The following is a 16,500-nucleotide window of genomic DNA, read 5'->3' as shown; positions in this document are numbered from 1 at the left end:
CACCACTTCTACTACTCCACCCACCACCACGACTACTACTCCACCCACCACCACTTCTACTACTCCACCCACCACCACGACTACTACTCCACCACCACCACCACCACCACTACAACACCGACACCCACCACCACTACATCAACTGCAACTTTACCCCCTACAATAACAACTAGCACCACCACAACCTTAGCAACCCCCACCATCGACACCACCACAGACACGACCTCTCTTGACCCCGCCACGACTACAAGTGATGACTATTGGACGACTACAGAGGACGATGACTCAGTGGTGGCCCTTCCTGACGGTGACAACAACAGCATCTTGGGCCTGTCCATGTTTGAGTTCATCGTCGTCCTTCTCTCCTCCTTCCTCCTCCTCCTCCTCGTCCTCTTCACTTGCTTCCTCATGCTGATTTTCAAGAGGAAGAGGAGGATCTACGTCAGAGTGAGTTCTTCTGTACTTTGGTTCCTCTTGAAGACTTTGAGGTTCATGGCTTTTGGAGTGTAGCAAAATCCTTCGTAGCATTCATGAAGTCAGTCATTTTTTCATCAATTAGAAACTTTACTTACATTTCCCTCAGTTTTCAAGAGGAAGATCTACGGCAGAGTTTGTTTTTACTTCACTTACTCCTAAAGACTTTGTGGTCCATGTTTTTTTGGAGTGTATATAAAGATTTTCGGTAATATTCACAGAAGCCAGTCAGTCAGTTCGTCAATAATAACAAATTTTCCCTTTTCAGTAGTCAGTGTTTCCGTAACGATATGATTTTGAGGTTCATGTTTTTTGAGTTGTCTAAAGATCTTCCGTACCATTCATGAAAGCCACCTAGTCATTTCATCAATAATAACAACCTTTCCTCTTCTTATCGTTATCACTATTCCGGTAGCGACATGGTTACTCTAGTGTTCTGAGCCTCAAAAGCCGCTGTTGTGAGAGTTGGTAATCCTCCTATGCCAACACTTCCTTTACGTGTGTTCAGAAAGCAATCACATCCCTTTTCTTTTCCCGTAGCGACATGGTTACTCTAGTGTCCTAAGCCTCAAAAAACACTGTTGTGAGAGTTGGTAATCCTCCTATGCCAACACCTCCTTCACGTATGTTCAGAAAACAACCACATCCTCTTCTTTTGGCACCCAGTTTTTCCTCATTTCCAGGTTGTCACATAGAGTTGCCAGTCCTGCACCAACACTACTGGCAGGTCTGTTCAGAAAGCAATCACAACCCTTTTTCTTTTGGCACCCAGTTTTTCCTCATTTCCAGGTTGTCACATAGAGTTGCTAGTCCTGCACCAACACTACTGGCACGTCTGTTCATAAAGCAATCACATCCCTTTTCATTCTCTAACCAGTTTTCCTCACTCCTCCAGGTTGTCCCTTACACACCACGCGCAGCTCCTATGAAATTCCCTCGCACACCTTTGCCTCAAGTAATACCCACGTCGGAGCTCATCCCGAGGCCAATACTACGGCATACCTCACTTAGCAACGACAGGAAGCCTCGGTCCGTCAGCTGGGAGTACGGTGGAGAGCCCGGCGGAGGGAGGTGGGACGCAGACAACCACAACCCAACACCCCAACGGCACTACATCACCCTCGACGCCCAGCCAGTCCGCCACGACCCTGGGGATGTCTATAGCATCTCCCAAGGCTTCGACTCCTGGGGGAATGACATGCAGAGACCCCAGGAGCCTACCAATGCCCTCTGGCGAGACGCTCCCTGGGCAGATAATAACATATACGAGTGGCGCCGATAATGTGATACTTAGGAAGGTTATATTCTTACACAATTCACTGCCCAAGTACATATATTTGATGAGGCTTTCGTAAGAGTTGTGGGAATTTCCATGGGTAGTTTTGTGACCCTGGTGGTAGTTCGACCATTCTTCTGTACCGTGAACCTAAAAAGACACCCATGAGAACCTGATTGATCTCCTCTTCGGCCTCTGGAAATAGGTGATGTAAGAGGAGGACGCGTCTGAGCATACCGTGGGCATTCCCATGGGTAGTTTTGTGACCCTGGTGGTAGTTTGACCCTTCTTTTGTACCGTGAACCTAAAAAGACACCCATGAGAACCGGATTAATCTCCTTTTCGGCCTCTGGAAATAGTTGATGTGAGAGGAGGAATCGTCTGAGCATACCGTGGGCATTTCCATGGGTAGTTTTGTGACCCTGGTGGTAGTTTGACCCTTCTTTTGTACCGTGAACCTAAAAAGACACCCATGAGAACCTGATTAATCTCCTTTTCGGCCTCTGGAAATAGGTGATATGAGAGGAGGAATCGTCTGAGCATGCCGACCTTCTTATGCTGAACCTAAAGACTCCTATCACTTGCAGAAAACAAGAAAACAAGCCATGCATGTTCGAAGCCAGCAGAACGAGTAGCACGAATGACATATATACCACACTACCAAAAACAGGATGCATATGAAGTGAAAGAAACATGGACTTGAAGACAAAAGAAGCCAAGTTTAGTAAGGCTTCCATATTCCTCCTTTCCAACTAGAGGATTCACGGCAAACGCAAAAAAAGAAAACAAAAAAAAAAAAAAAAGTTTGAGGTTCCCGATTCTTTACGAGAGTGTTCATATTAAATGGAAAACACGACTGCTTAAGAAAATGTCACCTAAATAGCTATTGCTACGTAAGATTGCCACCGATAAAAACAACCGTATGAGGAATTAGTCACCAAAACACACTTGTGACACCGTTGGAAAAATGTGTGAGAATAGAAACTAAAAAAACAACAGCTTAAAACTCCTGAATCAGTCATTAACACGTAGGAATGACACCACCAACACGATATTCCTACTTTTCAACAAACAAGACAAAAACAGTGTACTTGGAAAATGTACTTGGAAAATGTACTTGGTAAATGTCATGTCTTGGTTAAATGTCATGTACTTGGAAAATGTCACTTCAATATGAGTAGAATATCGTGAGTTTTAGAAGTAGTTAACCTTCCTGAAGTGACTCGTTACAAAGTCGTCATTTTGTGTTTGACGTGTAAACTCGAGGAAACGAGGAAAATGAATTAGTTTGAAGGTGGACTGCTGTGAATCCTTTTGAGGGAAGAAGACTGATGTGCGTCCTGAGAAACTTACATATCAAACATTATATAGACTAAATAACTACCATGAGTAAAAATGCTAGAAAAACAAACATATTTTTAGCATCATACATTTTCCCTCACGTACAAGACAGGACATGGAACGGTACACTATTTTTTTTTTTTTTTACAACAAAGGAGACAGCTCAAGGGCACAAAAAAGGAAATAATAATAAAAAAGCCCACTACTCGCTGCTCCTAACTATTTTTTTTATTCAGAAACACATACTATTAAAGGATGCAAAGATTTATATGTATTAGAGCCATGCACAAACTGTAGAAATGTTTAGGTTTACAAAATCATTCGGATCATTGTAATTTTTTTTAAAGAATATTCATTTATGCTATTAATGATGTGGTGTGTGTGTGTGTGTGTGTGTGTGTGTGTGTGTGTGTGTGTGTGTGTGTGTGTTTATTTATTCGCATTCAAGTATCTATGTTTAACAGAAGCTAAATAAAGTAGACAGCAAAAATACCTCAATATAATAAGCCGGTCAAATGAGTAGAAAGTCAGTTCAGCAAAACAACAACAACAACAACAACAACAACAACAACAACAACAACAACAAAAACGATTTTAAATACCACCACCACCACCACCACCAACAACAACAACAACAGCCGTAAGTCACCTTAAACACCATAGATTCCACATGCCTCTATAGTTAATACCAACATACCAGTGCCTTACGCAACAACAACAACAACAACAATAATAATAATAATAATAATAATAATAATAATAATAATAATAATATGGATAACAAAATGAAGAACAAGAGCAAGAACAAGAAAAATAAGAAGACGAAGAAAAAGAAAAAAAAAAAACTAACAATAACAGAAACAACAATAACCAACAGCAACAAAACAAATCATATCGAAAAACAAAAACAAAAAACACACACATAGAAAAACAATCCCCAGAACACGTCACAAACAGGAAACGAACAAAACAGAAGTGGGTGACATTCCAACTCCAATCCCTTATAAAACCCTTCCTTAATGAGCGGCTGTCGAACACTAATAAATACAGATAAGATAAAAAAAAGGGCACGTGAGCCTTTCCCCCACGACCAGGTGTTGAGCTAATAAATCCTCAGGTAATTCAGGTAACCCTTATCTTCGCTTACACCTGAGACGAACGCAAGAACTTAAGCACCTACGCATGTTATATTCTTACGTCAATGTGTGTTGTTTTGCTCTCTCTCTCTCTCTCTCTCTCTCTCTCTCCCAACGTTGTCCAGTGTCGCGGTATTTATACATCATTTTTGTTATTATCCTAAAAACGACACAATCTCAACACTATGACCATATTAGATTATCCAGCCATTTAATTAAATTAATTGAAAGGTATTAAGTAGCTGACATATGAGAGGAAGCGAGAAGTCTTGAGAGTGTGGCAGATATATGGGGCGGTGCTGACCCACATAGGCCTACACACCCCACCGGCCAGTTTCAAATGGAAATACTACAGTACCTTTAGGATAAATTTACTGATAGATAGAAAGGTTTTAAGAAACGTGAGAAATACAGCGCGGTTTGGTGCAAGATGTTCCGGGCTCGAAGATAATTGTACCAGACCTTTGGCCCGAAGAACTGCCGGTGACCGAGAGAGCCTGCCAGGGTTGAGGAAGCCTGGGGAGGAGGGGAGGTAGAATGGAAGGCCGACGATAGGGGAGTTACGCCGGGGGAAAGGATGGGAGAACGAAGGATGAGGATGGGGAGGCCGACGATAGGGGAGTTACGTCGGGGGAAGGATGGGGAGGAAAAGATGAGGATAGGGAGGCCGACGATAGGGGAGTTTCGCCGGGGTAATGATGGGAGGGGAAGGATGGGAGGGGAGGGTGGATTCCTCAACAGGAACGAGCTCAGTAGAGCATATCGTGGTCATTATTGTAGATAGCCCTCGTCAGTGTCACAGATTCCGTCGACTGGAACGTGCTCAATACTGTAATCCAAGTCATCTGTATCCTTGGCCTCCTCGACGGGAACGAGTGACGTTTAAAGATTGGGCTCGTCATCTGCAGGACCGACTTCCTCAAATTCATGGGCGGCATGTCCTCCATTTTCAACGTTGGGGATGACCATCTCTTTAACAAGGTCGTTATTTTCTTCCATGAAGATGTCCAGCGCTTTCACAAGGTCGTCATTTTCTTCCATGAAGATGTCCAGCACTTTGATAAGGTCGTCATTTTCTTCACTGGTGAAGGCCAGCGCTTTGACAAAGTTGTCATTTTCTTCCTTGGAGAGGGCCACCGCTTTGACAAGGTCGTTAATTTCATCCATGGAAATGGCCAACGCTTTTACAAGCTCGTCATCTTCAGCCTTGGGGATGGCCAGCGCTTTTACAAGCTCGTTATCTTCAGCCTTGCAGATATCATGCGCTTGTGCAAGTTCGTCATCTTCAGCCTTGCAGATATCCAGCGCTTTTACAAGGTCGTCATCATCAGCCTTGCAGATATCCAGCGCTTGTACAAGGTCGTCATCATCAGCCTTGCAGATATCCAGCGCTTTTACAAGTTCGTCATCTTCAGCCTTGCAGATATCCAGCGCTTGTACAAGGTCGTCATCATCAGCCTTGCAGATATCCAGCGCTTGTACAAGGTCGTCATCATCAGCCTTGCAGATATCCAGCGCTTTTACAAGGTCGTCATCTTCAGCCTTGCAGATATCCAGCGCTTTTACAAGGTCGTCATCTTCAGCCTTGCAGATATCCAGCGCTTGTACAAGGTCGTCATCTTCAGCCTTGCAGATATCCAGCGCTTGTACAAGGTCGTCATCTTCAGCCTTGCAGATATCCAGCGCTTGTACAAGGTCGTCATCTTCAGCCTTGCAGATATCCAGCGCTTGTACAAGGTCGTCATCTTCAGCCTTGCAGATATCCAGCGCTTGTGCAAGCTCGTCATCTTCAGCCTTGCAGATATCCAGCGCTTGTGCAAGGTCGTCATCTTCAGCCTTGCAGATATCCAGCGCTTGTACAAGGTCGTCATCTTCAGCCTTGCAGATATCCAGCGCTTGTGCAAGGTCGTCATCTTCAGCCTTGCAGATATCCAGCGCTTGTACAAGGTCGTCATCTTCAGCCTTGCAGATATCCAGCGCTTTTACAAGGTCGTCATCTTCAGCCTTGCAGATATCCAGCGCTTTTACAAGGTCGTCATCATCAGCCTTGCAGATATCCAGCGCTTGTACAAGGTCGTCATCTTCAGCCTTGCAGATATCCAGCGCTTTTACAAGGTCGTCATCATCAGCCTTGCAGATATCCAGCGCTTTTACAAGGTCGTCATCATCAGCCTTGCAGATATCCAGCTCTTGTACAAGCTCGTCATCTTCAGCCTTGCAGATATCCAGCGCTTGTGCAAGGTCGTCATCTTCAGCCTTGCAGATATCCAGCGCTTGTGCAAGGTCGTCATCTTCAGCCTTGCAGATATCCAGCGCTTGTACAAGGTCGTCATCTTCAGCCTTGCAGATATCCAGCGCTTGTACAAGGTCGTCATCTTCAGCCTTGCAGATATCCAGCGCTTGTACAAGGTCGTCATCTTCAGCCTTGCAGATATCCAGCGCTTGTGCAAGCTCGTCATCTTCAGCCTTGCAGATATCCAGCGCTTGTACAAGGTCGTCATCTTCAGCCTTGCAGATATCCAGCGCTTGTACAAGGTCGTCATCTTCAGCCTTGCAGATGTCCAGCGCTTTTACAAGGTCGTCATCTTCAGCCTTGGGGATTGCCAGCGCTTTTACAAGGTCGTCATCATCACCCTTGCAGATGGCCAGCGCTTTTACAAGGTCGTCATCTACAGCCTTGCAGATGGCCAGCGCTTTTACAAGGTCGTCATCATCACCCTTGCAGATGGCCAGCGCTTTTACAAGGTCGTCATCTTCAGCCTTGAAGATGGCCAGCGCTTTTACAAGTTCGTCATTCTTTTCCATGAAGATGTTCAGCGTTTTGACAAGGTCGTTAATTTCATCCATGGAGATGGCCAACGCCTTAACAAAGTCGTCATTTTCTTTCTTGGACATGGCCAGCGCTTTGAAAACGTTGTTATTTTCTTCCATGAAGATGTCCAGCGCTTTTACAAGGTCGTTATTTTTATCCCTGGAAATGGCCAGCGCTTTGACTAAGTCGTTATTTTCTTCCTTGAACATGTCCAGCGCTTTTACAATGTCGTTATTTTCATCCTTGGAAATGTCCAGCGCTCTGACAAGATCGTTATTCTCAGCCTTGGATATGGCCAGCGCCTTGACAATGTCGATATTTTCATCCTTGGAAATGTCCAGCGCTCTGACAAGATCGTTATTTTCAGCCTTGGATATGGCCAGCGCCTTGGCAATTTCGTTATTTTCATCCTTGGAAATGTCCAGCGCTCTGACAAGATCGGTATTTTCAGCCTTGGATATGGCCAGCGCTCTGACAAGATCGTTATTTTCATCCTTGGAAATGTCCAGCGCTCTGACAAGATCGTTATTTTCATCCTTGGAAATGTCCAACGCTCTGACAAGGTCGTTATTTTCATCCTTGGAAATGTCCAACGCTCTAACAAGATCGTTATTTTCAGCCTTGGAGATTTCCAGCGCTTTGATAAGGTCGATATTTTCATCCTTGGAAATGTCCAACGCTCTGACAAGATCGTTATTTTCAACCTTGGAGATTTCCAGCGCTTTGATAAGGTCGATACTTTCATCCTTGGAAATGTCCAGCGCTCTGACAAGATCGTTATTTTCAGTCTTGGAGATTTCCAGCGCTTTGATAAGGTCGATACTTTCATCCTTGGAAATGTCCAGCGCTCTGACAAGATCGTTATTTTCAGCCTTGGATATAGCTAGCGCTTTGATAAGGTCGTTATTTTCTTGCCGGGAGAAAGACACGAATTTTTGCTGCCTGTCAATTTCATTCCTAGCGTTAGACAGATCACTAAGCAGGCCGTGGTTTTCTTCCTGGAATAAGGACACGAATTTTCGGAGCCTGTGAATTATTTTTCCAGCGTTAGATAAGTCACTGAGCAGGACGCTATTTTCGCGTCGCGATAAGTGCAGGTCATTGATCAGGCCGCTGTTTTCTTCCTCCAGCGCTAATCTTTGCTGCTCTTTCTCTCTCCAAGCCGTTTCTTGAGCCAGCACCGCCCTGTGCAGGACGCTGGCTTCATCTATGGCCTGAAGTAGAAGGACGGACAAGAGGGCGTTTTGTCTTTTTAGGTCCTGCAACGCCTGCTGACTCCGCTCTTGTTCGGCCAGTAGATCAGCAATCACCCAGGCCTTGTGGGCCCCGAGCTGTCCCGCCGGGGGTTCTCCCTCCACAGGCCTGGCGGCGCGCAGCCCTTCGGCGGGCGGGGTTGTGGGGCCGAGCCCGGTGTACTCCAGAAGCAGATTGGTGGCCAAGGCCCACCACACCAGTGCCAGAACAACGTCAATTCTCATCGTGGTGATGATAATTGAAATACGTCTGAATATAAAATAAGTGCAGAAGTGAGAGACAACGAGGGAAAGCGAAAGTGAGCTGAGAGCCGGACGGCAACGGCAGCAGGAAAAGAGGGCAGCAGAAGTGTGTCCCGCCTCTTCCTCCTCCTTGCCGTGTTACCTAACTTATTAAGGATGGCGAATGCATGACGAGAGAGAGAGTTAGTAATTCTGTTAGTTATTCATTCATTCATTCATTCAGTCAGTAAGGGTTTTTCAGTCACCGCCGAGTGGCCTAAGACTACCCACATGCTGTCCAGAAGACCACCCATCAACCCGGACTCTAAAAGGAACCGTCCAGTGAATCAAGAATGAGCTCCGGGGAGCAGCAAGAGCCAAGCATAACTGGCACCACTATAAAATTTCTTGCGCCATGACGGGCTTGGGCTATAGGCGGGGATGTAAAGAAAAAAAAAATCCTAATCAGTCAGTTCGTCAGCCAATCAGTCATTTGTCACTAATAATTTTCCTTTCCTTACCTTTCCAGTAACTTCCCTGAGCGTCGCCTCCCGCCGGGCTTCACCTCCGCAGCCCAGGTAAGTAGCCAATTAACGCCGTCGATAACTTACTTAGATATTCAGCGGCCCCAGAAAAATGTGTGTGGTGAAGATTTTTTTATTTTAATGTACGGAAGTTGCGCGTTGCCCTCTCTCTTTCCCGTCCCCCTTTTTATTACACCACAATGGCCGTAGTGTGTAATGATGTGTTTAAGAGTACTGACAATTACCTGCGTTAAAATGATCAAAAGGGATGCAGGAAATGTTACAGTGCCCGAGGTGGTTAGGGAAAAGTCAAAGTGATCAAGGGAAGGTGAAAGCGGTCAAGTGACGGTCAAAGTACTCGTGACGGTCAAATTGCTCGTGACGGTCAATGTGGTCAGAAATTTCAAAACGGTCAAAGGTCAAGCCAATCCACCGTCAGACCTCTTGACAGCACTCGCCGTTGTTCAGCATTCTGCCACCAAGGTATGAGAAATTTTCCAAGATCTCAATTTCGTCACCACACGCATGGACAGACTGTACCGTTTCATCCAGCAAGCCTCCAAACACCTGCACCTTGGTAGTGGCTCAGAATATCTTGAGTCCCCTTTGCTTCGCCTCCTCGTTCAGTCCCGCGAGAGCCATCACCAGAATCTTCAGCGACTCAGCCAGGATTACTGCATCATCGCCAAATTAAGGTCAGTGGTCATGGTATTAAGTTCAAAATTAGTCATACGGAATCGTTTTTAGGGGTTAATATCGTCATGTCTGTTTCTCTTTTCGGTAGGGATGACTAGATATTTATGTTTTTGGCCGATTTTATTTGCTAGATTAATTCATGAAAGGTTCGCTCCCATTACCTAACTATCACCCCTCATCTGCCTCCTTGCACATGGTGGGGGAGGAGGCAGAGATGAGGGTTGGGTTACCGAGGTTTATGGTAACATGTTTTTACGGTACTGTCAATGAGACCAGTTTTTAATGCTTTATGAAATGTTACACTGAATTGGTATCGTATAGTATCATAGATAACCATATTGCGTTATTATTGTAAGGGTTGAATCATGGCTATGGACGGTTATTTTCAGTATTTAGTGTTTAATGATAGCTATTTTTATGGAGTTTTTAGCATTTCGATTCAGCATAACGAGATATATAGCTTGCGTTCATTGTCTTCTTCCTTAAGTTACTATCTGTATGCTTGTCGACTCACATCTGCTAAAGACTTTCCATGCATAATTTGCCTTATTTTCAACCCCTTCATTATTATCCTCCTCCTCCTCCTCCTCTTCCTCCTCTATCTCATTCCCATTCATCCTCTATTAATCAATTTTTTTTCTCAATTCTATTACGTCTTCCTTCGTCATATTATCAACCCAACCTACTTATCCTCATCTACTACTACTACTACTACTACTACTACTACTACTAATAATAATAATAATAATAATAATAATAATAATAATAATAATAACAATGATAATAATAATAATAATGATAATAATATAAGGATAACAAAATGAAGAACAAGAACAAGAACAAGAAAAAGAAAAGACGAAGAAAAAGAAAAGAAAACAGTAACAATAACAGAAACAACAATAACCAACAGCAACAAAACAAATCATATCGAAAAAAAAAAAAACCCACATAAAAAACAATCCCCAGAACACGTCACAAACAGGGAACGAACAAAACAGAAGTAGGTGACATTCCAACCCCAATCCCTTATAAAACCCTTCCTTAATGAGCGGCTGTCGAACACTAATAAATACAGATAAGATAAAGAAAAGGGCACATGAGCCTTTCCCCACGACCAGGTGTTGAGCTAATAAATCCCCAGGCAATTCAGGTAACCCTTATCTTCCCTTACACCAGAGACGAACGCAAGAACTTAAGCACCTACGCATGTTATATTCCTACGTCAATGTGTTGTTTTCTCTCTCTCTCTCTCTCTCTCTCTCTCTCTCTCTCTCTCTCTCTCTCTCTCTCTCTAAATGACCCAAGAAAGTTTCAAGACGGAGAAGGACAAATGAGGAGCTTGTGCGAGTGGAAACAAGGACACAATAGCAATAAGACCGCAGGAAGTTCCATGAGAGATAGGAAAGGCGTGGGGAGCTTGGAGAAGACTGAAGAACAATTGCAAAAAGACCATTCAGGGAGTTTCATGAGAGTTTGGAAGGGCGTGGCGATCGAGCTTTATTGGAAACTGAATAACATGACCTAAGGGAGTATCAAGGAAGAGGTTGTACTTACCAAAGAGGGATGTTGGTGGAGGCTTTCCTGGGGCGATGGTGACCCTGTTCATGGTTGTCAAGAGGAGGTTGAATTTGCGTGTAATGAACCTGGAAGAAAAATAAAAATAAGGTTAAGTTGGGTTTAGAGTGATAGATTTTAGTGCGATTTCTAGGTTATGATATCATGTGACACTATAGGAAGATATTATAATTTGTTGGTGGTTTGATAAATAAAAAGAAAGGCAATGAACGGAGAGAATTGCTTTTGTAATCTACGTACCAATGGAATAATCGCACACTGTTGGTAAAATGATACGAAAAAAAAGGAATAAGTAGGAAGATAAACAAATTGGATACAAATAAATAAACTAGTAAATAAATAAGAAGCAAATAAATAAGAATAATAAGAATAAATGAATAAGATGAAGCAAATAAAAGGAAAAATGAATGAATAAGTTGCAAATCAGAGGATGAAAGGAAAACGGGTAGGCTATTAGGGACGGGCAAGAAGGTTATCAAACAAAGATAAATAAATAGGATGCAAATAAATAAATAAATAAGAGGTAAATAAATAAGAATAATAAGAATAAATAAATAAGATGAAGCAAATAAAATGAAGAATGAATGAATGTTACAAATCAGAGGAGGAAAGGCAAAAGGGTAGGCTATATGTCTGACGGGCAAGAATTAAGGTTATCAAACAAACATATCTGTCGAGTATGATGGTAAAGCTTTATCAAAATTACTCTTTAATCACTCGTTTATGAGCGGGTTAACTTAATAAACATGGTATACCTAATAAAAATAATAAATGTAGTAGATACATAAGCGTGGATTCATTTTCCAAGTATTTGACCCTTTCAGTTAAAAAAAATGTCGATATATATATTCTACTACATTCCATATATTCCTTCTCGGTATATTAAGTGTGTGTTGGATTTACAGATATAGTAGCTTATAATATTTGTATCATCCCGGCTCTCCCTTTTGTACTGTGCTCAATAATATTAAGAATTATTCGTTTGAAGCAGCATAGTTGAGGTTGACCGTAGACTCATTTTACATTATTCACCCCTACAATATATGTTTTCTTTGTTGTTGTTTAGTAGAAAATGGGTTTTCGATGGTAGGCTATGAAGATAAGTGAGAAATAATACCACTAATAATTATACCATACCACAACCCCTACAACCCATCAACCACCACTATAACTACCACCACACTAAATACCACCTTCTTTAACCCACTGTTCCTTACCTCACAACCCTTACTACCACTATACTACCACCACAACCACAACCACCCACTGAGACCAATATATAACTATCACTACCTTCTTTAGCCTACTGCTCCACTCCTCACACCACTAACCACCCACACCCACCTACTACCACTTCCACTACTACCACAACCACTACCACACACACGCCTAAGATCACTACAACCATCACCACCCTTTTCACCACCCTCTATATAGCATACGATTAACTAACTAACTAACTAATTAACCCCGCCACTACTGATACTACCACCACCACAACCACTCACCCACTTAATTACCACCTCTACAACTACCACATACCCTCTTTAATTAAGGGTGCGGCCACACTACACGCGGTTTGCTGGGAGGGTAGAGGGTAGCGGGCACAGAGTTAAATATATGAAGGAAGGAAGATATGAGAAGTAAGCAGAAAATAAGAAGAAATGTGAAGAAACACACACACACACACACACACACACACATATATACACACACACACACACACACACACACACACACACACACACACACACACACACACACACATCGCCCTCGGCTCTAACACTGTTCCTCTCGCCACTACAGGAAGAGACTGTCAAGCTCTGCGCGACTTCCGTCAAGGCCGGAGCGTCTGTAGGAATCGAGTACGTGGAGGCGTTCCCGGGGGACTTCGTGAAGACGACCGCCGCCGCCACCACCACCACGACTACTCCTACACCTACCACCACTTCTACTACTCCACCCACCACCACCACTACTCCACCCACCACCACTTCTACTACTCCACCCACCACCACCACTACTCCACCCACCACCACTTCTACTACTCCACCCACCACCACTTCTACTACTCCACCCACCACCACTTCTACTACTCCACCCACCACCACTTCTACTACTCCACCCACCACCACTTCTACTACTCCACCCACCACCACTTCTACTACTCCACCCACCACCATGACTACTACTCCACCCACCACCACTTCTACTACTCCACCCACCACCACTTCTACTACTCCACCCACCACCACCACTACTCCTACACCTACCACCACTTCTACTACTCCACCCACCACCACTTCTACTACTCCACCCACCACCACCACTACTCCTACACCTACCACCACTACTGCTACACCCACCACCACCACTACCACACCCACTACCACCTCCACTACTACAATACCAACTACCACTACTACTGCACCCACCACCACCACCACTACTCCTACACCTACCACCACTACTGCTACACCCACCACCACCACTACCACACCCAGTACCACCTCCGCTAATACAATACCAACTACCACTACTACTGCACCCACCACCACCACCACCACCACTACAACACCGACACCCACCACCACTACATCAACTGCAACTTTACCCCCTACAATAACAACTAGCACCACCACAACCTTAGCAACCCCCACCATCGACACCACCACAGACACGACCTCTCTTGACCCCGCCACGACTACAAGTGATGACTATTGGACGACTACAGAGGACGATGACTCAGTGGTGACCCTTCCTGACGGTGACAACAACAGCATCTTGGGCCTGTCCATGTTTGAGTTCATCGTCGTCCTTCTCTCCTCCTTCCTCCTCCTCCTCGTCCTCTTCACTTGCTTCCTCATGCTGATTTTCAAGAGGAAGAGGAGGATCTACGTCAGAGTGAGTTCTTCTGTACTTTGGTTCCTCTTGAAGACTTTGAGGTTCATGGCTTTTGGAGTGTAGCAAAATCCTTCGTAACATTCATGAAGTCAGTCATTTTTTCATCAATTAGAAACTTTACTTACATTTCCCTCAGTTTTCAAGAGGAAGATCTACGGCAGAGTTTGTTTTTACTTCACTTACTCCTAAAGACTTTGTGGTCCATGTTTTTTTGGAGTGTATATAAAGATTTTCCGTAATATTCACAGAAGCCAGTCAGTCAGTTCGTCAATAATAACAAACTTTCCCTTTTCAGTAGTCAGTGTTTCCGTAACGATATGATTTTGAGGTTCATGTTTTTTGAGTTGTCTAAAGATCTTCCGTACCATTCATGAAAGCCACCTAGTCATTTCATCAATAATAACAACCTTTTCTCTTCTTATCGTTATCACTATTCCGGTAGCGACAGGATTACTCTAGTGTTCTGAGCCTCAAAAGCCGCTGTTGTGAGAGTTGGTAATCCTCCTATGCCAACACTTCCTTTACGTGTGTTCAGAAAGCAATCACATCCCTTTTCTTTTCCCGTAGCGACATGGTTACTCTAGTGTCCTAAGCCTCAAAAAACGCTGTTGTGAGAGTTGGCAATCCTCCGATGCCAACACCTCCTTCACGTATGTTCAGAAAGCAATCACATCCTCTTCTTTTGGCATCCAGTTTTTCCTCATTTCCAGGTTGTCACATAGAGTTGCTAGTCCTGCACCAACACTACTGGCACGTCTGTTCAGAAAGCAATCACAACCCTTTTTCTTTTGGCACCCAGTTTTTCCTCATTTCCAGGTTGCCCCATAGAGTTGCCAGTCCTGCACCAACACTACTGGCACGTCTGTTCATAAAGCAATCACAACCCTTTTCTTTCTCTAACCAGTTTTCCTCACTCCTCCAGATTGTCCCTTACACACCACGCGCAGCTCCTATGAAATTCCCTCGCACACCTTTGCCTCAAGTAATACCCACGTCGGAGCTCATCCCGAGGCCAATACTACGGCATACCTCACTTAGCAACGACAGGAAGCCTCGATCCGTCAGCTGGGAGTACGGTGGAGAGCCCGGCGGAGGGAGGTGGGACGCAGGCAACCACAACCCAACACCCCAACGGCACTACATCACCCTCGACGCCCAGCCAGTCCGCCACGACCCTGGGGATGTCTATAGCATCTCCCAAGGCTTCGACTCCTGGGGGAATGACATGCAGAGACCCCAGGAGCCTACCAATGCCCTCTGGCGAGACGCTCCCTGGGCAGATAATAACATATACGAGTGGCGCCGATAATGTGATACTTAGGAAGGTTATAGTCTCACACAATTCAATGCCCCAGCACATATATTTGATGAGGCTTTCGTAAGAGTTGTGGGAATTTCCATGGGTAGTTTTGTGACCCTGGTGGTAGTTTGACCATTCTTCTGTACCGTGATCCTAAAAAGACACCCATGAGAACCTGATTGATCTCCTCTTCGGCCTCTGGAAATAGGTGATGTAAGAGGAGGACGCGTCTGAGCATACCGTGGGCATTCCCATGGGTAGTTTTGTGACCCTGGTGGTAGTTTGACCATTCTTTTGTACCGTGAACCTAAGAAGACACCCATGAGAACCTGATTGATCTCCTCTTCGGCCTCTGGAGATAGTTGATGTAAGAGGAGGACGCGTCTGAGCATACCGTGGGCATTTCCATGGGTAGTTTTGTGACCCTGGTGGTAGTTTGACCCTTCTTTTGTACCGTGAACCTAAAAAGACACCCATGAGAACCGGATTGATCTCCTCTTCGGCTTCTGGAAATAGGTGATGTGAGAGGAGGACGCGTCTGAGCATACCGTGGGCATTTCCATGGGTAGTTTTGTGACCCTGGTGGTAGTTTGACCCTTCTTTTGTACCGTGAACCTAAAAAGACACCCATGAGAACCTGATTGATCTCCTCTTCGGCCTCTGGAAATAGGTGATGTGAGAGGAGGAAGAGTCTGAGCATACCGACCTTCTTATGCTGAACCTAAAGACTCCTATCACTTGCAGAAAACAAGAAAACAAGCCATGCATGTTCGAAGCCAGCAGAACGAGTAGCACGACTGACATATATACCACACTACCAAAAACAGGATGCATATGAAGTGAAAGAAACATGGACTTGAAGACAAAAGAAGCCAAGTTTAGTAAGGCTTCCATATTCTTCCTTTCCAACGCGAGGATTCACGGCAAACGCAAAAAAAAAAAAAAAAAAAAAACAACGTTTGAGGTTCCCGATTCTTTACGAGAGTG

General features: G+C 44.4%; 2 protein-coding genes across 2 annotated transcripts; one reads left to right on the top strand and one right to left on the bottom strand.

Annotated features, from left to right (window-relative positions):
* Positions 1 to 354: 354 nt before the first annotated feature.
* LOC126994148 (uncharacterized) lies at positions 355 to 2,550 on the top strand. Its single transcript, XM_050853399.1, has 2 exons — positions 355 to 447; positions 1,370 to 2,550. The coding sequence occupies exons 1-2, from the start codon at positions 409 to 411 to the stop codon at positions 1,754 to 1,756; spliced, it is 426 nt and encodes a 141-aa protein (XP_050709356.1). The 5' UTR covers positions 355 to 408; the 3' UTR covers positions 1,757 to 2,550.
* A 10,325-nt stretch (positions 2,551 to 12,875) lies between these two features.
* Positions 12,876 to 14,581, bottom strand: LOC126994146 (uncharacterized). The gene is made up of 2 exons (XM_050853397.1): positions 13,820 to 14,581; positions 12,876 to 13,702 (listed from the first exon to the last, which is right to left on the bottom strand). Exons 1-2 carry the CDS (start codon positions 13,970 to 13,972, stop codon positions 12,878 to 12,880), a joined length of 978 nt encoding a protein of 325 aa, XP_050709354.1. The 5' UTR covers positions 13,973 to 14,581; the 3' UTR covers positions 12,876 to 12,877.
* Between the last annotated feature and the right edge of the window lie 1,919 nt (positions 14,582 to 16,500).

Source organism: Eriocheir sinensis, unplaced genomic scaffold, assembly GCF_024679095.1.
Source record: "Eriocheir sinensis breed Jianghai 21 unplaced genomic scaffold, ASM2467909v1 Scaffold729, whole genome shotgun sequence".
Classification (NCBI taxonomy): Eukaryota; Metazoa; Arthropoda; class Malacostraca; order Decapoda; family Varunidae; genus Eriocheir; species Eriocheir sinensis.
Note: the sequence above shows the minus strand (reverse complement) of the source record. Positions and strands in the feature narration are given on the sequence as shown.

Coding starts and splice junctions, on each gene's coding strand:
- LOC126994148 (XM_050853399.1), top strand. CDS start 409: ATGCTGATTTTCAAGAGGAAGAGGAGGATCTACGTCAGA. Junction 448..1,369: donor AGAGGAGGATCTACGTCAGA/GTGAGTTCTTCT, acceptor TCACTCCTCCAG/GTTGTCCCTTACACACCACG.
- LOC126994146 (XM_050853397.1), bottom strand. CDS start 13,972: ATGGTGGGGGTTGCTAAGGTTGTGGTGGTGCTAGTTGTTATTGTAGGG. Junction 13,703..13,819: donor TTGGTATTGTATTAGCGGAG/GTGGTACTGGGT, acceptor GTAGTAGTGGAG/GTGGTAGTGGGTGTGGTAGT.